Source organism: Brienomyrus brachyistius, chromosome 6 (genome assembly GCF_023856365.1).
Source record: "Brienomyrus brachyistius isolate T26 chromosome 6, BBRACH_0.4, whole genome shotgun sequence".
Taxonomy (NCBI): Eukaryota; Metazoa; Chordata; class Actinopteri; order Osteoglossiformes; family Mormyridae; genus Brienomyrus; species Brienomyrus brachyistius.
In genome coordinates, this window is record NC_064538.1 from 28,380,771 (window position 1) to 28,403,429 (window position 22,659).

The following is a 22,659-nucleotide window of genomic DNA, read 5'->3' on the forward strand; positions in this document are numbered from 1 at the left end:
ACTAGTGCTTTTTGGGTGATGGACGCTGAATGGTTTGAACACATGACCACATATAGTCATAGTTTAACTCATAGTCTATGCACTGCACTGCCAGTGTCGCTGTTCTTTTCCCTAATCTGCTGGCTTTTCCATAGCATTACAAAACTGCCTGAGATTCACCACACATGAGACACAGTAATTCAGGCACTAACCTGTCAGCTCTGGATTTACATCATACAGTAGTGTTTTGACTAATTATGATACTGAGGTCTATAATGGGTCATTTTGCACACACTGCAGCAAATGTGCACGATCTTATTTTAGGACATGGCTTTCTAAAAGGTTAAAACATGTAGTTCTGAAGTATTTTGTGGGGCTGTGTAACATTTTTAGTGGAAAGGGAAGCTCACACAGAACTGAACCCCTCAGTGGCACAAATGCCAAATGTGAGCAGATGGGTTCGATGCATTGTTAGCTGCTTGTGTGGACAGTTAGCTTTTCATCTCTGCTATATCTCAGTGCTGGTGTTTGAGGGCAAACACCTAGTGTTTTGAACTTGAAGAGCATTTATGGAAACCTCAAAGATGTATGTACAATAGGAATCAGTTCTTGCATATCCTGTACTCCTTGCATTCAAGGACATAACTTTGGGCTGAGGTCTTCATGCATTTTAGGGGGTCCAGGGGGTTGTATTGGCTGGTTTTGATTATTGGGGGGGTTACAACCCTCCCCCCACCCCCACCTTCTCATAATTTACACCCATGTTACCTGACTTATGACTGGCCAGGTCATATGTCAAAATGGACTAGGATAAGAATGAGACAGGAAGATGTGTTAGCTGGGCTGGTTGTGCTGTGCAGTACCGTACTTTCCCACAGCAATAGTCTTACGGTGTGTAGCACGTACCAGGAAGCATCGTGCTGCTGGGCATACAGCCATCCAAAATTAATTTTTATATACATTTCTTTTTTTTTTGAACTTTGGTCATATGTGCAAGGTTGCTAGTCGGGGACAGCCTATATAAGGTACTGCATGATTTAATAAAATAATTATCTGCATAAAAATTGTTCCACAGTATTTTCTCTGCTTTCTCCTTCCTTCTCTCTCAGTACTTTACAATAAGCTAGCAATGGTAAGGCACAGATGGAAACAGATCATTAAGTGCACAAAAATAAAAACTTATAAAACCGGAAGATGCTGGGAATAGCAATTAATTGAAAAAGTAGTAAGTGCACTTCTGTTACGTAGCTGATGCTTTTATCGCAAAAGACAATTTTCACACATTTCTCTAGCTGGATGTATTTCTGGGGTTTGCTTTCTTGGTTTTAGCCTCCACTTCCATTTGAGGTAACGAGCTATAAACTGAGGACCAGCAGACTGCAGGTCTCAAGGAAAAAGCAGCCGGAAGAACACTGTGCCTGTATGAGACAGTAGAATATCTTGAGCATTCAGTTCCTGTTTTTTACTGAGCAGTGTCCCCCGCTGTTAATTTGAACATTACAGCTACATTCCCTCTGCATTGAAATCAGCTGAACATGACCCTATCCTCTTGATGACCTTTCCTGACTCTCTACCAACCCGATCCATTTTCATCTGCTGGGAAAAGATGCAGGCTCGAAATGGGTATTGTAATCACAGAGTTTTATCAAGATTACAGACAGATCTCATCTCAGATGCCATCAAAAGACTGTAGGGGTTTTGACGCTCTTTCCAAATAAAGCTGTTCTTATGAGAAATCCATCTTCATAAAAATAAGCACATATATGGTTTATCACACCCTGGCATTCGTCATCACCTACCTGTGTTCTGTGGTACGTATCTATGGAAACCACTTTTTGCTACCTTGTAGATATGATGTAAAACCACTTAGCCTGACATTTTTAGGCCAGGAGATCTAACTGCTATGTCTGAGGTATTAATGCTGTCATTTTTCAATGTGTTACAATAGCGGTCAATAGATATGATGGATTGAGTTAGGTGAAGTAGGGCGAGAGGTGAAGGGATGCTTAGGTAATAATTTGGATGCTGGAGAGATGTGGACTGCAGTCCTCCGTCTGTCCTTTGGCGATCTTTCTAAAAACCTGATTTTCGCAGTTCTATGGGCATTTCTGTCAGAGGCTAGCACTTGTTTTTTCATGGCAATCTTGAAGTCCTGCACACTTAGCTGTCAAGCAGTGCCAGTAATTCACTCTCTGGAGGCGTCAAAGTAAACCGGATAATGCGGCAATCTTTCTCAACACCATCCCTTTGTCTGCTGCACTCGTAAGCTAGCAGAACCCACCGTGCAGGCTGCATCAGCTGCTCTCAAGTGCTACAGCCATGCCGGTGCCATACTTCGCGTTTCCATGGCGATCTATTTTTAGACACTGGAAAAAAAAATGCAAGTGTCAATACATGCAGTATTTTGCAATGGGACAACAATGTCAACTGATCCAGTAATAATGTCAACTCGCATGAGTCATTTGTAAACCAGTGGTGCACTTATTGTAAAACGCCCATCTGCAGTACATTTCAGATATGTCACTTTCATTAGCTCTATATCTGCTCGACATGTGACATTGCAGAATTCATGGCTGGATGTCCTGGTTCTACACACAAATTAATAATAATGTAGCTGTCCAACCAGAAACCCCTTGAGAGCCCAAATCCCCACTGTCTCCAGGAAAAAATAGGTTGGTGTCGGTCACAGTGATGTAGCAGACAGTGATATGACCTCACATATTTGCACCTATTCTGATTTTGTCCTGGGAACACTGCAGAAGGAAGCTCTGTTAATGAACTTACATCCACATTTTGGCCTGATGGAATCCTACTTTAAAGGTGCTAACAGAAATGCTCAGACATTCAGAGAGACATTCACCACGTTCTCCAACAGCAATAAATGTTAGTGCTTGTATGACACAATGGGCTTTACACTGCCACAACCTCTTCCATATATAAAAGTTCAACATACTCGCACATTTGGAAATATACATGGTTTTGAATTGGGAATAGAGTGGGCCAATAAATAGAGGTAATCTAGTCATAATAAAATAGCAATCCCCAATAAAGCACACTGTAAATTATCTGAAAATATTTTGCCCCTGAAAAATAACTCTGTGTTTGTTATTATTATTTGTCAAATGAAACCAACAATTCTAGTGAGGAGCAATATCCCTGGAACTGAAGTGCTGGTTGTCGATCACGTGTTGCATTTGCCCAATAAACAAACGATCCTTCGTCATTTTAAAGCGAAGCATGCAAAAGAAAGATTAAGTCTCTTTCTTACAGGGTAAAAATGCCTCTGTGTTCATTGCTGTCAGTAGACTTTCTGATTGTTTGTTAAGTATGAGTGTGTCACTGGAGGATGTGTGTGCATGTAAGTTTGCATAAGTCACTGGACCACAGGGCACTGCATCTGAGTGAAACATGCACAGCAGGCTAAATACTCTGTCAATGTATCGATTTTCAGCCATTGTCTATATATGCAGGCATGGATCTGATCTCCTGTTTCTTGTTGCCCACATATACCCAATGGAGCAATAACTCTGCTAACAAGGCGTTCACTGCTTCATTTGGCAATGAATTATACTTTGCTCTTTGACATCCCTCATGTGATTTTGCTAGAAGTTAGCAGTGTCAATCAGTATCCAGTGGGCTGAGGCTAAAATAGTTTTCGCCTTTGCAGTGCCCTACTTCACTTCACCATTTTGGGGGGGGGGGGGGGCGTTGATAATCTTAAGTATTAATTAATCTTTAAAATTAAGATGTCTACAGGAGACACTGCAGCTTTATCTATAATTTGTATAAATATATCAGTGAGGCTGATCAGAATTTTGTTATATTCTGAAGGCCCTGGTTGAGTATAGCAATAATTTGAATTAACAGAGGACATTTAACTCCTCCAGGTTCAGAAAGCCCTTTTAAGAACATGCTTCCTCTCATTTACTTCCAAGTTTCTGCTGACAGTATTGCTACTGTTTCCATGTTCCGAAAATACTCAGATTCACACATTACTTAAAATATACACATTTGCAATTTAAATTTAACAGCTAATTTCCTTTGTTACTTATGCTTGGTTAAGTAAATCATAAGAAAGTCACGACCAGAACTTAAAGCACCCTGAATCAGACAATCCATTCACAATATCAGGTTACCGATGATCCCTGAGACACTGGGGCTACTGAATGTCCAGGAAAAGATATGTGAGATACAGACTCGCAGAAGTGCAGAGATATGAGAAAACAAGGAATGGGAACTACAACCCAAAATCAGAGAAACTTGGAACGGTATGTAAAATGAAAATCAAACTGAAAACATCCATCCATTTTCCAAACCGCTTATCCTACTGGGTCGCGGGGGGTCTCAGAAGCAATGGGTACGAGGCAGGGAACAACCCAGGATGGGGGGCCAGCCCATCGCAGGGCACACTCACACACCATTCACTCACACATACACACCGACGGGCAACTTACAACTCCAAGTAGCCTCAGCATGTTTTTGGACTGTGGGGGGAAACCGGAGTACCCGGAGGAAACCCCACGACGACATGGGGAGAACATGCAAACTCCAAACACATATGTGACTGAGGCGGAGACTCGAACCCGGGTCCCAGAGGTGTGAGGCAACAGTGCGAACCACTGCACCACCATGCCGCCCCTAAACTGAAGATAGTACTTTGGTAAATTATCTTTGACCTGTCTTACATTGAAAACAATACAACAGCACATTATTTAATGTGTTTGTCATGAATTTTATTGTTTTTCTCAAAATAAACACGTATTTTGGCTTTGCAACACATTTCAAAAAAAGTTGGGACAGTAAAGCATTTACCACTTTGTAATGTTGCCATTCCTTTTCACAACACTTAAAAGACGTTTAGGGACTGAAGACACCAAGTGATGATGTGTTTCAGGTGTAATTTTGTCCCATTCTTACTGCAAACAAGTCTTAAGGTGGGTAACAGTACGGAGGTCTTCGTTGTCACATTTTGCACTTCAAAATGCGCCACACATTCTCTATTGGAGACAGGTTGGGACTGCAGGCAGGCCAGTGAAGTGCCTGTACCCTCTTCCTCTGCAGCCAGGACTTTGTAATGTGTGCAGAAAGTGGTTTTGCATTGTCTTGTTGAAATATGCATGGGCGTCCTTGGAAAAGATGTCTTCTTGAAGGCAGCATATTCTGCTCCAAAATCTCTATGTACTTTTCTGCATTAATGGTGCCATTGTCCGAGTTACCTTTGCTAAGGGCACTGACACAACCTCATACCATGACAGACCCTGGCTTTTGGACTTGTTGCTGGTAACAGTCTGGATGATCCTTTTCTTTGGTCCGGAGCACACGGCGTCCATTTCTCCCAAAAATACCTGACATACTGATTCATCTGACCACAGTACACATTTCCACCGTGTGATGGTCCGACCCAGATGCCTCCGAGCCCAGAGAAGTCGATGGTGCTTCTGGACATGGAGGACTTCCTTTTGGCACAGTACAGCTTTAACTGGCATTTGTGGATGTAACTACATATTGTGGTACTTGACAAAGGTTTGACAAAGTAGTCATATGTGGTTAATTAGCTTATAGATGAATGACGATTATTGATGCAGTGCCGCCTGAGGGATCGGAGATCACAGTTGTTCAGCTTAGGCTTGCACCTTTGTCCTTTATGTAGTGAAATTCTTCCAGATTCCTTGAATCTTTTAATTATGTTATGCACTGTTGAAGGTGAAATATCCAAATCTCTTCCTATCTTTCTTTGAGGAACATTGTTTTTAAACATTTCAATAATTTTCTCATGTATTTGTTGGCAAACTGGGGATCCTCGGCCCATCTTTGCTCCTGAAGGACTAGACTTTTCTTGGATGCTGCTTTTGTACCGAATCATAATTACAATCACCTGTTGACATCACCTGCTTCAAATCACATCATTATTTAACCAATTCACCTCATTACTCGCCCTAAATTGCTAAATATGTTGCAAGAACCAAAACTGGAATACATGTTTATTTTGATAAAAACAATACAATTCATGAGGAACAAATCAAATAACGTACTGTTGTATTGTGTTCAGTGTAATACAGGTCAAAGATAATTTAACAAAGTACTGTTTTCAGTTTGATTTTTATTTCACATACTATCCCAACTTTTTCTGATTTGGGGTTGTAGTATTACTGTATAGATTAATAATCATCTTAATATGTAGGCAGGTTTAATCACAAATAAAATGTGTGCACTTAAAATGATAAAGAAAACAGTTGCATGGAACCTTCATATGGTATTTATGCCATTAATCATTTTGTTGTTTTTTTGTCTAAAGATTGCCAATATTTAGATAAATTACTCATAGTTTATTTATCAATTATTCTCAGTTTCGCATTTTAGTCACTTATAAAGATGGAAATTATTTGAAGTGTTTGGCACAACTGACAGAATAAATTGAGTTCCTGAAGGTCCAAGCTTACCTGAAGATTCCTCCCCCCACCCCCGCTAATTTCCCAATAGGCCCCATTTTATCAATGATGAATAACGATAAATCACTAATTATATTCTCTGAGTGCCGGCTGCAGAAAAGGAAGTCCTCCATCGCTCGGCTTTAATCGAAAGACACACAACATGCAACTGGGCTTTTCTTTTTTTATGAAAATGGATTTTCAGGGATCATCAGGGTTTTTAAATATTGCACTCTTGTGATGAGCTAATGGTGCCTTAGGGGTTGAGGCTTACTGTCATCCAGCCATAATCTTTCCCGCGCCAGCTCTGGGTCCTGAAAACGCTCCTTGGTCCGTCACACACCACCGGACTGCATGAGCAGCTGAAATAACAGCAAACCCCTGTTGTGTTTATCCGGGCCTCAGGCAAACAAGCAGTGTGCCCTGTCTGGTTTGCCCAGCTGCTGATGAAACTGCATCCGTCCTGGCAGCACACCTGGGTCCCTTTGGCAGAGCTGCCCGCTGTCTTCTATATTAGTTACATCCATCTGTTAAGACCTAGCTTGTATATCCAAATGTGACCTTGCCATGACAGTGCATATTATAGAGGTGATACGTGATTAAATGTCTGTTTCCTTGAGTATAATTGCATGTGGATGAACTCTGCATTGGTTAGTGACATTCATTTTAATGTATTTCTCCTTCAGATGACAAATGATTCACAGAAAGCAGCATAATGTGGAAAAAAGAAAATATGTACTGATGGTAGATGGGGGAACTGCGTGTAGTATTTTTAAGAGGCAAGCATTGACACATAAAAAGCTGCTGGTTATTCTCTGTGCAGACATGGTGTTTTTCTGCCTCGCCTTTATGTTGGGAACCCTGTTGTGTTTGGTCTTTAGTAAAAGGAGAGGCTGAACAAGAGGACACCGTAATGCCAGTAACGTCAGTTGGGCTAACGTTTTTGACAGGAGCTTTACTTTACTATACCGAGATTAATGATAATAATTGATCCACGTGGGGAAGTTCTCTTTGCACTCCCCCAACTCATTATCTGGAGGTAAGAGCAAGCTTGTTGCAAAGGGCAGTCACCCATAGCGGCACCCAGGGAGCTGGGGGTTAAGGGCCTTGCTCAAGGACCCATAAATGTGCTGAGGCCGGGCTCTGAACAGCGACCTTCTGAGCACAGGCACTGAGGCTTAGCCTGCTAAGCCATACACTGATATTATGGACTTGCACAGTGGGCTAAATACTGATATTATGATATTATGGATGTTTATGGAGAATATTACTTCAATATGCAACATCCAGTGAATTTATTCATGTAAATGTATTTCTAAAAATCAAATGAGTAAGACTGTGTGTCATGACCACCGGGATGAAGGACTCGGGGGGCAGGCATGGCAGAGAAACAAAAGGAGGTTTATTGAACTCGATGAACAAAGAATGGAAATAAACGGGATCACGAGGGATCAAAACCTGGAGGACTGGACACAGGCAGCAAGATGGTACGACGTCAATGACCACCCTAGCGACGATGAGACAAACAGGTGCTTAAATACATAGACAAAACAGAGGCAACGAGCATCAGGTGTGACCCATCAGGGACACATGAGGGAGGATGCAGGATGGTCAGGCAGGCGTGGCAGAGAAGACGCAACACCAGCAAAATAAAATATATAAAAGTAACATTACAAATTCATACAATGCAGCCACAGTAAAATGACAGTAAGCTGTAGAAAGTTTTGTTTATTCTGACCGACATGCAAAATCCATAATTCAATATTTGGCTTTAAAATATTGAGAACACTTTGTCTTTCCACGTTATGCTGTTGGTAGTTGTCTCTCCAAACAAAGCACAGATTGTGCCTTATAAATTATCCAGCGATGTAGAACAGTGGTCAGATCCAAAAATAGTTCTCTGGGTCACTGGTTTAACCCATTGTACATGTTTGTTGTTTTGCTCAAAATGCTGTGCAAATGTGATGCTTATGTTCTTAATTATAATTATCACAGAGAACTGTTCAAGCAGAATTATATCCATTGTAGTCAAATATAAAATGATGATGTCATAATTTCTTTGGTAGGAGTGGCTTTACTTTGGGGTGGCATGGTGGTGCAGTGGTTAGCACTTTTGCCTTACACCTTTGGGACCCGGGTTCGAGTCTCTGCCTAGGTCACATGTGTGTGGAGTTTGCATGTTCTCCCCATGTTGTCGTGGGGTTTCTTCTGGGTACCAGGTAAGTGAATGGTGTGTGAGTGTCCCCTGTGATGGGCTGGCCTGGGTTGTTCCCTGCCTCGTGCTCATAGCTTCTGAGATAGGCTCTGGACCTGCAACCCAGAAGGGTTTGGATCCAGTATGATCGCACTGCTATTCTTCTTTTTAGTGATTTCATCTGACTTATTACATATTTAATCACTATTATTATAGAGGAAGAGGTAGGATGACACAGTCTGGTACTTGAGAGCAACATAATAATGTTTTAGCTTTTGAATTGCCTCTCTAGAAAGCCAGCAAAATAGTATTTTTTCCCGTTTGGACTTTGGGGCAGAATTAGCATGAGACAATGGGACTGAAGTGAGGGGGGGGGGGACATGTTTACAGCTCCACAACCAAGGGTGACATTTTTTTGAGGGGCTACAATTCATTCAGTAGCAGCTTTGCGCCTCATCAGCATAGTGGATTAAACCATAGTCATGATAAAACCGAATCACACTTAAAAACAAATTGCTTGCACTACACACATTTCCTGCCTCACAATGACTTGTTTTTTTTTGGTACTTCTGACTAAGTCTCAATTATTGTCCTTCCCATAATAAGTTCTGTAATATCTTCATAGAGCATATTTGTTCACTGACATGTATATTGTATCTTTTTTTTAGGGTTGTCTGGATCTTCCACTGATATTAACAACAGGAAACTGATCTATGGAGAAAACTTCATCCCTCCAAAAAAGCCAAAAACTTTCCTACAGTTAGTATGGGAGGCACTGCAGGATGTCACCCTAATTATCCTGGAGATAGCCGCACTGATCTCACTGGGCCTTTCCTTATATCAGCCACCAGGGGGCGAGAGTGAATGTGAGTACCTTTCACTCCCTAGTCTACCTTTTTCTCCTGGACCAGATCTTCACATTTCATTAGCAGCATCTCCTTAGTGGCCGCACACAGACTGCAAAAGTCATTTTACTTGACCCATCATGTGACTTGTCACAAGATCCAGTGTATGATATTGTGGATATGCAGCCATCTACTTTGCAAAAAATGGGTTTTCACCCAACATCAAAGACTCTTTATTGACACAGAGCGTTCTTTCCCTCTCAGGGAATTAATATGTATTCTGCAGGAGGCCTCTGAGGAACCAGACCCTGAAGCCCTCTTCTACCCATTTCTTGTGAAAAATATAGTAGTCTCTGCTCACCACTGCATTTCATAGTCACAGAGACTGAGCGACAAATAGCAGACCGCATCCCTGTAAAACTCACAATGATGGCAGAGGCATTAACACAATCAGCTGATCAATCATCAATTTTATGAATTAGATAGTAAATATCTTTAATCTAAACTATATACAACAGGCTTCACTATGTTTTTTACTGTAATATATGTGGTTATTGTGTTGGTTCATGTGCTGTCATATCTGCTGCATACAAAAAACTCACTCATTATTCCAGTACAGAAATAGACAAAAATATATTTCATTGTATCCCTTATAATATGCATCAGTCTGCACCGATTTTGTGAATTTTAGAAACGAGTTTTAATGTAACTTAATTTTACTTTCAGCAATATGTATAACGGAGCACTGAAAATAGTCTAGAATGAAAACCTGCTGCAAGGTGCAAAGAAGCTTTATTGGTTTATATTCAAAATGTCTTTATTAAGTGTCATTCCTGGTAATTATGTATAAAACAACTGTCTTTAAAAAATAGCTTCTGTTGGCCTCCAAGTATGGACGGCTATTTAGACATCAGGACCATGGACAGCAGCTTCACGCTGAGACACTAAATCCACCCATCATCCATTATCCAAAGCAGGGTAGCGTTGAGCATGGAACCTGAAGCACAGTACACAAAGCAAAGAAATTCCCAGAATGCCCAGAAACATGCATGCACAGGGGGCAGCTTAGATACACCAGTCCATCCAGCCACTCATTAATGGACTGTGGGAGAAAACAAGAGTACTGTAAGGAAATGCCTACAGCACAGGAAAAACGAGCAAACTCCACACACAGAAGTCTGGGCTGTGATTTAAACCTCCGAACCTGGAGGTGTGATCAAACGAAAAGACATTATATTATTTGGATGATAGGAAGTGAAGTCGTTATTTTATTAAATATTATTAGTGCAGCCTCATCGCCTCAGGGCAGGAAGTTTGAATTTGGTAGGTAAAGACGTTGCATGATATCTCTGTGTATGTTGGGGGTTTCTCCAGGAATCCCAGTTTCACCCAGTTTCCAAAAAACATGACACTCAGGTTATCTTGTCTATGTAAGAGATAATAAATAGATGCAGTGCTGACTAAATAAGATGAGATCAAAGGCAGTAAGAACATGAACAAACAACTCTGTGCTCTTATAGTTTTACAGTTTTTTTTAAATACCTTGTTTTTTGTGCTGTTAGGTTCCAAAAAATAACGATTTATGGTGTCAGGAGTCACATATAAAGTAATATTCATTTGTTAATATGTGCTCTGATGTGACTTATAAATAAGTAACGATTGAGGAGTTTGTAATAACTTAACGAATAGGCGCTTCCACGTTGCTGATTGAACAATACATGTACAACCTGTTCAGTCAACATTTGCACATTCAGACTGTTTACTCGTCAGCAAGTTCCCCTTAATGGGAGCTGTTAATCTGCCCTACGGTTCAGTAGAAAGTAGCTCTCAGCCACCCACCGGGGCTTCCTGCGGGATTGAGGTCTCGTACCACACTGCAACACAGAGCCATGCAGCAGCTCCGTTGGGAACCATTTTCAGGGGAAGATTGAACTACGCTGGGATAGAGACATTATAAATTAAGGTCTGAAACACAAGATAATTAGTTCCAAACTTATCTTAGTCTTTGAGAGCAACACCCTGTTGCCACTGGTTCTCAAATGCTCTCTGGAATGTGTGTCAATGGAAAAATATCATAATCCCGTAAGAGTTGCAGTCTATGCATGTGTGTGCAAAAGTACACACCCCGGTACCTGTGTGACATTTTGTAAAAACTATATGCCCTGAGATTTGTCTATTTGTCTGTATATGTGTGCGAAATCTGATTGGTTGTGTAACTTCTCTTGCCCGTGTGCCCACAGCATGTGGAACCATCACTGCAGGGGTTGAGGATGAGGGTGAGGCGGAGGCTGGCTGGATAGAGGGAGCCGCGATCTTACTCTCTGTGGTGTGTGTAGTCCTTGTCACCGCTTTTAATGACTGGAGCAAAGAGAAACAGTTCAGGGGTCTCCAGAGCCGCATTGAGCAGGAGCAGAAGTTCACCGTCATCCGCTGTGGGACCGTCGTACAGATACCCGTGGCTGACATTTTGGTCGGTGATATTGCACAAGTGAAGTACGGTGGGTATTTTATGCTAAAGAGAAAAATGTGCATTTTCCTGCTTCCTTTTTCATATTCTGAAATGGTTCACCGATAACGAAGGGATGATTCCGTTTCATGCTCTTAAGATGGTCATCTGTACCTTGGGTTCCACGTGATCCTGTCCCTTTGGAGTGACTCCGAGGTCATCCTCACTGCGTGGCCTGCTTTCTGAAGCAGAGCACCCCTGATTTACAGTGAAGCAGTCGCAGTGCTGCCACAGAGTTACAGTTTCCTCAGCTTTAGAGAAGTATTTTGGCAAACAGTTTTACAGAGAGACCTCAGGAAACCAGTGACTAAATATCATAGTAGCAGCACGATCCTGATAACTGATATTCTGATAAAGTGAATCCAGAATTCTTGTATCCTTTGTATAAGCTGTAATATGACCAAACGGGTTGGCCTTAAAATGTCTAGCTTTTATTTTCTTAATGGAAAACATGGTTACATATCAACCTATTTCATTGTCTCTTGCTGGCTTTTCTGTTCATGTCCAACTCTTCAGATCAGTTTTTATAAGAAGTTAGATATATTTTGCCATCTCATTATTTCTGAAACCAAAGGTGACCTACTTCCGGCTGATGGAATCTTGATACAAGGGAATGACCTGAAGATTGACGAAAGTTCCTTGACGGGGGAATCTGACCATGTACGGAAATCAGCAGACAAGGACCCCATGCTGCTCTCTGGTGGGTGCAGCTTCTACAGCCCATTTTACACCGACTTAGAGTCCTAAGGAGGTCTTTCATTTTTTTTTGGTTTGGTACCTTTGACATCATACTGTTCAGAGCATAGATGTATGTATTGTTCAAAACACAGACTTGCAATTTTGAAAATGTAGATGACGATGCCTCGCACAACAATAGACTCAAATTTTCCTCTACAAATGTGGGTTAGACAGGATTTTGGAGGCTGCTGTTCATGTGCAACCTTCCCTGTGACCTCCATTGACTGCCACCTCCCCAGGCACCCATGTGATGGAAGGCTCAGGACGAATGCTGGTCACAGCCGTAGGAGTCAACTCCCAGACAGGAATCATCTTCACGCTGCTAGGTGCTGGTGGTGAGGAGGAGGAGAAAAAAGAGAAGAAAGGTATGTTCTCTTTGTGCTTTAGCTGGAATCACGGCTTTTCACCTATACGTAGAAAATGTCCAGTCAAGGGATAGCATCACAGTGGTCAGCACTGTTACCTCACATCTCTGGGACCAGGGTTCATCTTCATTATGGCTCCATGTGTGTGGAGTTTGCATGTTCTCCCCTTCTCATCATGGGGTTTCCTCCGAGCACTTTGGTTCCTCCCTCATTCCCAAAACATGCTGAGGCTAATTGGAGTTACCAAATTGCCCATAGGTGTGCCTGTGTGTGAGTGAATGGTGTGTGAGTGAATGGTGTGTGAGTGAATGGTGTGTGAGTGTGCCCTGTGATGGGTTGGCGCCCAACCCTGGGTTGTTCCCTGCCTAGTGCCTATATCATCCGGAGAGGTTCTAGACCCCCCGTGGCTCTGAATATGACAAGCAGGGACAGAAAATTGATGGATGGCTTTGCACTAGGCGTGTGACGATGAATCGTGAATCGGTTAAAAATCAATGTAAATGTATGACGATTTAAACCGGCTGGTGTGGAAAACGAATCACTGTTTTAGGAGTACTTCACAGTACTTTAACAGGAAAACTGGTGTAATATTACATTTGATTTCACGATGTCACTGCGCATTCACATTGACGTCGTATGTCAGCTTTCGGTTGACCGAAAGCGAGATAGTGAGCGAATTTGAAATTGAAGACGCACGGTTGGGGGGCGCCTTGGTGCAGTGGTTAGCGCTGCTGCATCACAGCAAGAAGGGCTTGGCTTCGGTCTCGGGTCCTTTGCAGGCTCTCCCCGTTTTCGCCGGGGGCTCCGGTTTCCTTTCATGGTCCAAAAGCATGTAGGATAGGTTGATTAGCGAGTCTAAATTGGCTCTGTAGTTGTATGAGTGTGAGTGTGTGTGCCCTGTGGTACTGTATGTAGGCAACTGCCTGGGGTTGGTTCTCGTCTGAGCCCATTGTTCTTGGTTCGCCCCGCGACCCCAATTGGGATTAAGCAGGTTCAGAAAATGGATGGATGGATGCACCGCCCGATCTTAAATCGGTGGTGTGACAGCATTTTAGCTTTCCGGTAACAACAAACGAAAACGGCGAGAAAAGCACAGACAAGACAAAATCTGCATGCAAACATTGTAAAAGACTGATAACATACACAAATAGCACAATGAATATGCCTCAGCATGTCCACCGGCACCACAGTGAGCTGAGCGAAGATTATTAAAAGGGCAAACCACGCTAAAAAGCTGCACATGCAAGCCTCAGTTTATTTATTTGAAGATTTTTTTTAATTTACTTATTTTGATTTGTTTTTTTTTTAGAACAGTGTTTTATTCAATTTCAGTTGCACTGTTAAGAGGACACGTTCTTCACAGTTTAGAAAGATAAATAAAAGAGTATTTTTGAATAAATTTGTCTGCAGCTCATTCTGCTAAAAAATCGTGAGAAAATTTTATCGTAAATTCAGAATCGTGAATCGTATTGAATTGTGAGTTGAGTATATCTTTACATCCCTACTTTGCAGCTGAGATTCTTTACACACTGATGAGAGGATTCCATTCCTTGCTTTTCTTTTCTGATTAAATCAGTGTATTCCTTGGTGGACAATGGCTGTTTCTTTGTCATATCGTAATATTAACCTAAGATGATATTTGGTTAATTGTGTGTTTTATTTACTTTAGTCAGTGACATTCTATTCCTTATTCTCTATTTTATCTATATTTTATAGTTTTTTTGCTTAGAACTGAATGTCTGGTATCAGTAATGAATTACTTATCCGATCCACATATTTTGAACACAAATTAGTGGTTGAGCACTTTTGTTTAGAAATATTGATGGATTAGCAATGTCTGACTAAACTGTAAACTAAAATAAACACTGGTTTAAGGATATTCGTACCTGTCAAGTGTCATAAGAGGTGTCAATGATTCATTGTGGATCATTTCTTGATGTTGATGATAATAACATGCTGCCAAAGGTTTGACTAATGACTGATAAAATAATTATTTTTCTTAATGTACTGGAAGATTATGAATATTATTTAGTTTCACTGATCTATAAGGATATGTAAATTATGAAGTAGCTAGAAATCATTTTATTTACACTACAATTACAGCTTAATCCATATGTTGCCTGACTTTTTTGTCAGTTCTGCTGCATAAACCACATGTCAGTAATGCTGCTCCTGAAGCATGATGATGCTGTACCTAAATGCCTAGAAATGAAATCACATTTCATACCAGTACATACTGTTTGCATTGTTCATGCTTGATGCTGTACCGATTGGTTTCACTGTGAACTGGATTACAAGAAATGAACTTTATTGCCGATTTGTTCCATTGCAATTAGTGAGCTTCTGCCAGTTGGTTCCATTGTTTGATGCAATGTGAGGGACAAATTTTAATGCTAATTGGTTCTTTGGTGCGAAGCAATGCAAGGAACAAGCGTCTACACTGATTGGCCCCTCTGTAAGATTGATTGCAATAAATGGGCTTCTGCCATTTTGTTCCATTGTTTGATGCAATATGAGGAGCAAGCTTCAGTGCTGATTGGTTCATCAGTGTGATGCAATGAAAGGAACAGGTTTCTGTGCTGATTTATCCAGCTTCAGGGCGTATTACTTGTATGCTAATGGACAGTCAGGGTTACTTAAACACAAATGCACCATCATGGGGTTATCCGGCAACAGTTCCACAGCAAAGGCATTTGACCAGAAATAAAACAGAATAGCGATACTTCGTTAATCCCTGTGGGAAAATTCTGTTTTTTGCTTTTCACAACCTGGCTTTCCATACAGGTGAGAGCATGTTTGGGGGTCCCAGCAAAGGGGCAACCACCTTAAGGGCCGTACTCAAGGGCCCACAGGCATGCGACTATTCAAACTGATTTATACTTTTGAAATGAACTTATGCATGATGTTGTGTCACCTTTTATACTGTTACAAAATAGCATAGTGGTATTTAAATTTCAAACAATGCATGTCCTACATTCCTCAGTCCATGCATTTCCGCTGGTCGTTCTTCCTAAATAGCATTCTAAAAATATGTAATACTTATCAGACACCAGTAGCTTCATGGGTGAATGTATATCTAGATGAAATATGAAACATTTGGATGTGGTATTCTTGGTTGGTATAGAGCTGTCCTCAATTTGAATCTCCCTAGTCCAGGGCACTTTAAATCAGGTTCACACTGCCTAGTGAGAGTGCTCATCACTCACAGCATTATTTTAGCTCTTCCAGTGGGAGATTGTACACAACACAGTTTTCATGTCTCAGTTTTCTCAGCCTTGCTATTTTTGTTGTCTTTCCTCTCTCCCATTTCACTTTCTTTCATTTTTATACCTATTATTACCTGCCAGGTTGCTTCTGTGCTTCATCCTCTTGTACATAAGAATCCTCCATCTTCCAGTTTCCTAAATGAGTATTAATCTGTAACTGTACGACAGCTAGATCTTACTTTGTGGTTCGGTATGAGTTTGTGTCTGTGTATATACACACTGTAAGTACATATAAAGAGAGAATGTCATCAGTAAATTAAAAGGTGAAATCTTGTTCTGAAAGGACGCCTACATACACATATAAGGCTATAACAATCCTTATACATAATTTACTTATTTTGGGGACTGAATGGAATGCTAGGCAGGCAAAGCTAGTGACATAATATAGTTGCATGTAGCACAGTAGTTATCAATCCTGTTCCTAGAATGTTTTATTGCAACTCACACTGCTTTCAACCTGCCACATGCATCATTAGACTATTAAAGACCATATGAGCCACATTAAGGTAGGGTTGTAATGAAAACATTCTGGCGATGGGGGGTGAGAACCACTGATATAACCCAATAGCTGAGGAACAGGATATCAGACGTGGTCGACTACAAAGTGCTTCCAAAGGTGAATATGAAACACAGCTGAAGCTGTTAAATGGAAGAGTCAGTGGCGTAGTAGAGTTTGATATTAGGGGAGCACAGCTTAATAATTTAAACACAAAGGTCTGCGTTTTGGGGGAGGGGTGGGTGAAGGGAGACAAATGAAATATAGGGAAAGGGACTTCTGTATTTCTTCAAAGGACTTTTGTGTGATGCCGATAAGCACTGCAGTATCTGCAAATATATACTTTTCAGCAATGACCCTCCATTCGGTCAGTGTCCCAGTGATCATTAAATTTACCGACAGTTTCCTTGAGAAAAGGCTGGGTGGTATGGCTGGTTCCTGGGGGGGGGTTAGTACAGTATATGCTGCAGCCCCCACTGCTTTTCCTCTCGCACCTTATAAGCAGGGAGTCATGAACATGAGGGACTGCAGCTACGGCTCCCGAGAGCCGCACACCTCCTTCAGGGGCCCGCTGCTTGGTGATCACACACACTCTCCCACCCAGCACTGCTGCAAAAAATGGACAAATAATTCAAAGAAATAATGTTGTTTCTTTCCAGGAACCTCACATTTTTTGTTAAACTTAAACGTTGTACTAATTCTTGCCTGCGCTGTATCGGGCCGTACATCAATTATACATGTACTTTTTCACATTTGATTTCACTATGATGTCTTTGTGGCAGATGCTCTTGCGTCTGACCATCTTATTTTATTCTGCTGTAAAAAACATGTGTCCGTGTCTCATGTGTCTTCATCCCAGGTAAAATGCAAGATGGCAATATGGAGAACAACCAAACCAAAGGTATTGATCTGCTTATTTGTTTTATCGCAATGGTTTTCTCTCTTTGTTTTCTTGGCTGGAGCTTTCTCTAGCCTGTTGTGCAGTATCAGCACAAAGTAACCACTGTGACCTCTGACCTCTTAGCTTGAATGGACTCCTTTGCGTTATCTGGCCTGTGCCACATTCTTATCTTGCATGCTTATGCCTCTGTCTGATGCCACTGATTTTGGGTCTGGTTGGAACACTGACACATTTTATTGATTTATTTCTATTCACGTGCAGTGGAACATGCCTTCATAAGTTATATCATGTTACAATGGGTATCGGATATTTCGTCATAATGCACATCATTAGACATTGAAAACACATACTGTGATTGCTGGTAATCCTCCAAGTTTTATATCAGAACTCTACTCCTTGATTAAAGGCTGCAGATACTGTGGAAACATCAGCTGAATCAATAGTAACAGCAGCATAGTCTCTGCTGGGTGAAGACTGAGCTAATTACTTTGTGTGGGATTCACAAAACCCTTTGAAGAGGCTCAGGGCCTTTGAGGAATTCAGGGAACCAATTGTTCCCTTGAAACTTCTTTGAAAGAAAATCCCCGATGTAATGAGAAAAGTACTGGGTTTGAGGCGAGAATTAACAGAGTCAAAATCGAAAACTGAAGAGCAGAAAGAAGACCTAGGTCTAGTACTTGCCTATGGGGACAAGTACCCTTGGATACAGGTGAAACTAAAGGGTTTCTGTGTGAACTCTGTAGCCAGGGGAGGCCCTTTGTAATCAGGAGTTACTGTAGCATAGCAGAAGCGGGAATGGTCATCCCTGTATTAAAAGCATGCAGTCTCAATTCCGCTGTTAATGAAAAGCCATTTATACACAGTAGCCTTGGCCCTTGGCCATGGCTTTGGATTTCAACTATATTTTGATTGTTTGAAAGAATAGCTTTTGATGCCCCTGACAGTTAATTTCACAGTGATAAGTTGACAAAAGTTTAGAAATCTGAAACATATATGATGAATATTTATGATGTTTTGTTTGTTAATATCAGAGTGGCAAATCTGACAACAAAAATTTCAATTAGACATTATCATAGTCAACATAGTTAGACATATCAAGTAACATATTACTTGATGGAGCACAAACACTTAGTATTAACTCTCAACTACTTGAGATAAAAGATGCGATTCATTAATGATGAAAAAACAAGAAATCAGTATTTCACTTGTGTTATTCATGACTTGTTACTTCAGTAGGTCTTTCTGTAGCTCACAAAGGTTTACAGAATTAACATATATATTGAAACAAATATAGTAACTGTTTGGGATAAATGATGTCCCAGAATTCATTAATGATGAACAAATACAAGATCAGTATTTAACCTGTGTTATTTATGACTTGATTTCTCAGTAGTTCCTTCATTAGCTCACAAAGATTTGCAGAATTAACAGATATAGTAACAAATATAGTAACTGCTTCGGATAAACACGAGATCAGTATGTAACTAAGACTAAGTTTGTGGTTTATCAATACATAAGTAATAGCAATATAGCTAGTAAATTGTCACCATCTGAGGTATTACTTATAAAATTGGACTCAGACAAGTTTTGTAACATTAACAAGCAGCTTTCCAGGCCAGAAAAAAAGCTTCTGCATCAAGAGGAAAAGTACTTTAATGAACTGTCTTTTGTCCTTAATGTGATAGTGTGAGTAGGTTGCCATGGTTACACTTTTGTTTCACTCCAGTGATTACCTTAACAAAAATAAAATTCTTCGGTCTGCTTTTAACTGGCAAGTGACATAATCATCAGGTAGTGAAAAACAATGAAACTGATATGTACATATTTAGATATGGAAATCGCTTGTTAGGAATGGCACATTTTAATGTGGTAGGAGGTTTCTGTTATCCAATACAGCTGAAAATCTATAATTCAAATGCTCAGACTGTAAAAGAATTTCAGAATAGGAGTGTAGGGGATACAAGATAAATGGTGCATGTGTCTCCATTCATGTTTTAAGAGTGATGGATTTTATGTGTGTGTGCATTCAGAATGTAGCCACTTCATATGACAGTTACCATCTGTATTATCTTCTACCATTAAAATTTTTTTCTTTACACCCAAAATATACATTTTTGTAATTCCTTTCATTACACAACCGATAGAATTGGATAAGGAATAATGGAATAAAAGTATGTTCTTGTAGATAACAATTGTATTTTTTTTTTACTTTTGGCAGTCATCTGAACTTGGGTCTTTAAACATTTCTGAGAAAATGAACAATTTTACTTTAGTCAAACTTAAGGCTTATGTATATATCAACCTTTTCATGATGGTTGCTTCTCAGTCATCTTGCATCTATTTTTATGAATCACTAAGTTACGTAACTGCACAAATTGCATGGGCTTTCGAGACCTTCACATTAAGAACAGAACAGAGATACAGCAGGGTCTCATGCCATGTTTCGGAACTTTCAGCCAAGAAGCAGGATGGTGCTGCAGCGATGGAAATGCAGCCATTGAAGAGTGCAGAGGGCGAGGACACAGACGAGAAAGAGAGGAAGAAAGCCAGTGTGTCCAAGAAGGAGAAATCTGTCCTTCAGGGCAAACTGACCAAGCTGGCTGTCCAGATCGGCAAAGCAGGTATCATACAAAAAATTGCTGAGTTTAATATATTCATCTCCATATTGCGGTCTCAAAGCCTGAAAATCTCTTTTCATGTGCCCAGCTTTAAATCACATCCACATTTTAATACCGACCAATGTGTTAAATCGGCTGTCTCTGAGCTCTAATTTTACTTTGAATGTATGTGTGATTGATCAGTTGCTCGTGTATAGAGAGTTAAATGTATTTAGTGAACAGAGTTCTATCCCTGACAGCTGCTGGTGCTGCTGTAGACCAAATCACACATGAGGACCCACTACCTCCCCAGGTATAAAGTGAAGCGGTGTCATAGACAGCATGTCTGTCTTTTGTGTTCCACAGGTCTGGTGATGTCAGCCATCACAGTTATCATTTTGGTCCTCTACTTTGCCATTGATAACTTTGTCATTGCGAAGAAGCCATGGATGCCAGAATGTACACCTGTCTACATCCAGTATTTTGTCAAATTTTTTATCATTGGTGTTACTGTCCTGGTGGTAGCTGTTCCTGAGGGTCTTCCTTTGGCAGTTACCATTTCTTTGGCCTACTCTGTCAAGGTATGACCGCCGCATGCTACTTGTTTTGCCAACCGGTGGCTTTGAATTTTGTAGCTCATGTGTTCTTGGCGTGTCTTTACCTAATGAAGGGGTGATATGTCGTTTCTTGTGAACAGAAAATGATGAAAGATAACAACCTAGTACGGCATCTTGATGCCTGTGAGACGATGGGCAACGCCACGGCCATCTGCTCGGATAAAACGGGCACACTCACTACCAACAGGATGACTGTAGTGCAAGCCTATGTGGGAGATGTTTACTACAAGGAGGTTCCTGACCCAGATGCCCTGCCATCCAAAACCCTGGAAATGCTGGTCAACGCCATTGCCGTAAATAGTGCCTACACCACCAAGATACTGGTAAATACGTTCTAACATGAATAAATAAAATTTTATCTTATAAAAATCTTATAAAACTTTTTTTTTAAATTCCTTTATTATCTCACTGACAAAAATCTCATAGTCATATAACAACCAGAATATACGAAGATAAAAACAGCCCCCACTAAACTCTCATCTATAGTTTTGGGTTGGATAACAGTGTTCCCCAATAAAAGCCTGAAGCCATGAATGCGGGAACAAAAATGAACCAGCTAATTCCAACCACCATCCCATGATGTATTGTGTATTAAGCTGTACATTAATTAAACCTTTCCCTTTTAGAATCACATTATAAATCAATATGTATGCATTTCAAATTAGTAGGGGGCCCAAAGCACAGTATTTTAAAATAGAAACAACCAAAGGTACTAAAAGTTAATTAAAACACACTTAAAGAGTGCACACCGTGGGACACGTCCTAAATCCTGTTCTTTATGGTGAAGGCATATTTTTAACCAATTTAGAGAACTACGTCTTTTGATGAGAGCAGGATGCCTGAAAAGGGAATCTATTTATATTTCAGTGGATGTTTGATATTGACCTCAGTGCTTAAGAGTTTGGACTGTAAAATAAAAAACATCACTTTTTTGCTCTATGGGGTTGGGGTTCTTCAAAAGAAGAGCCTCAGTCTGAGTGCAGGGTGGGTGAGCAAAGTGTGATAGCAAAATTAGATACGTCGTAGCAAGACAGCCCCTCATTTCAGACAGCTGTGTGACCTTAGCAATCACAACCTGACTCAGATTTTTATTGGAACTCTTTTTACATGATGGGGACATGAATACTTCTTTCAGACTGGAGCTGTTTGGCACGAGTTGGCAGCAGTTTAATCAAGAGCCGTATGCATCTTTCAGCTGTGGCCTGGAGGCTGATAACTGGCTTCGCAGAAGCAGTCCTGGCTAATGCCAGTTCATCAATGGAAAGATTGTATCCCATTATCATCTAGTGAGGCGGAGTGCCCTGTTTTCCTGTGCCACATAAATGCAGCAGGGATAAGAAAAATATTAAGATTTTTAAAAGCACATTCCTCTGCCATTATATTCTGGGTTTCATAAAGGGATGCCATTTTAATGTGCATCATTGTGCAAAATGGGCCGTCTACCCCAGGTTTTAGGTGGGATACTTCTCAGGGCAGTCAAAGCAAAAACATCATCACCCCACACAAATGTCACCCCGTCAACACCAGGGAATCAATAACATGGACATGCTACACTTGAAAGTGAAGTCACACAACGTTAAAAAAATCCATTAGAGAGGGTTAAGAAGTGTAGTTTCGCCTCTCTCAGGGTAGCATGCTGTAAATACGTCTTGTGACTTTGCAGTGGCTGTCCTGGGGTAATTAGCAATCAATTAGATGAAAGGAAATGGATGGAAGATCTCAGCTAA

General features: G+C 40.7%; 2 protein-coding genes across 9 annotated transcripts in view; one reads left to right on the top strand and one right to left on the bottom strand.

The window, feature by feature from the left end:
- The window catches only part of zgc:56699 (uncharacterized protein LOC405758 homolog), a 236,272-nt gene that overhangs the window by 98,381 nt on the left and 115,232 nt on the right, over nucleotides 1-22,659 (bottom strand). The gene's annotated exons all lie outside the window — the stretch shown is intronic.
- LOC125744371 (plasma membrane calcium-transporting ATPase 2-like) overlaps nucleotides 1-22,659 on the top strand; it is a 64,343-nt gene that overhangs the window by 22,909 nt on the left and 18,775 nt on the right. For 6 of the 8 annotated variants that reach the window (XR_007398355.1, XM_049016091.1, XM_049016092.1 and 3 more), the window contains exons 3-10: nucleotides 9,270-9,467; nucleotides 11,687-11,944; nucleotides 12,527-12,652; nucleotides 12,930-13,055; nucleotides 17,677-17,718; nucleotides 20,175-20,339; nucleotides 20,682-20,896; nucleotides 21,013-21,255. Coding sequence is in view for 6 of the 8 variants with exons in the window: in XM_049016091.1 (XP_048872048.1) it covers nucleotides 9,270-9,467; nucleotides 11,687-11,944; nucleotides 12,527-12,652; nucleotides 12,930-13,055; nucleotides 17,677-17,718; nucleotides 20,175-20,339; nucleotides 20,682-20,896; nucleotides 21,013-21,255 (1,373 nt within the window). In the remaining 2 variants the exon portion in view is untranslated. The remainder of the gene's footprint in view (nucleotides 1-9,269; nucleotides 9,468-11,686; nucleotides 11,945-12,526; nucleotides 12,653-12,929; nucleotides 13,056-17,676; nucleotides 17,719-20,174; nucleotides 20,340-20,681; nucleotides 20,897-21,012; nucleotides 21,256-22,659) is intronic. The other 2 variants (XR_007398356.1, XM_049016094.1) reach the window with 1 other exon arrangement.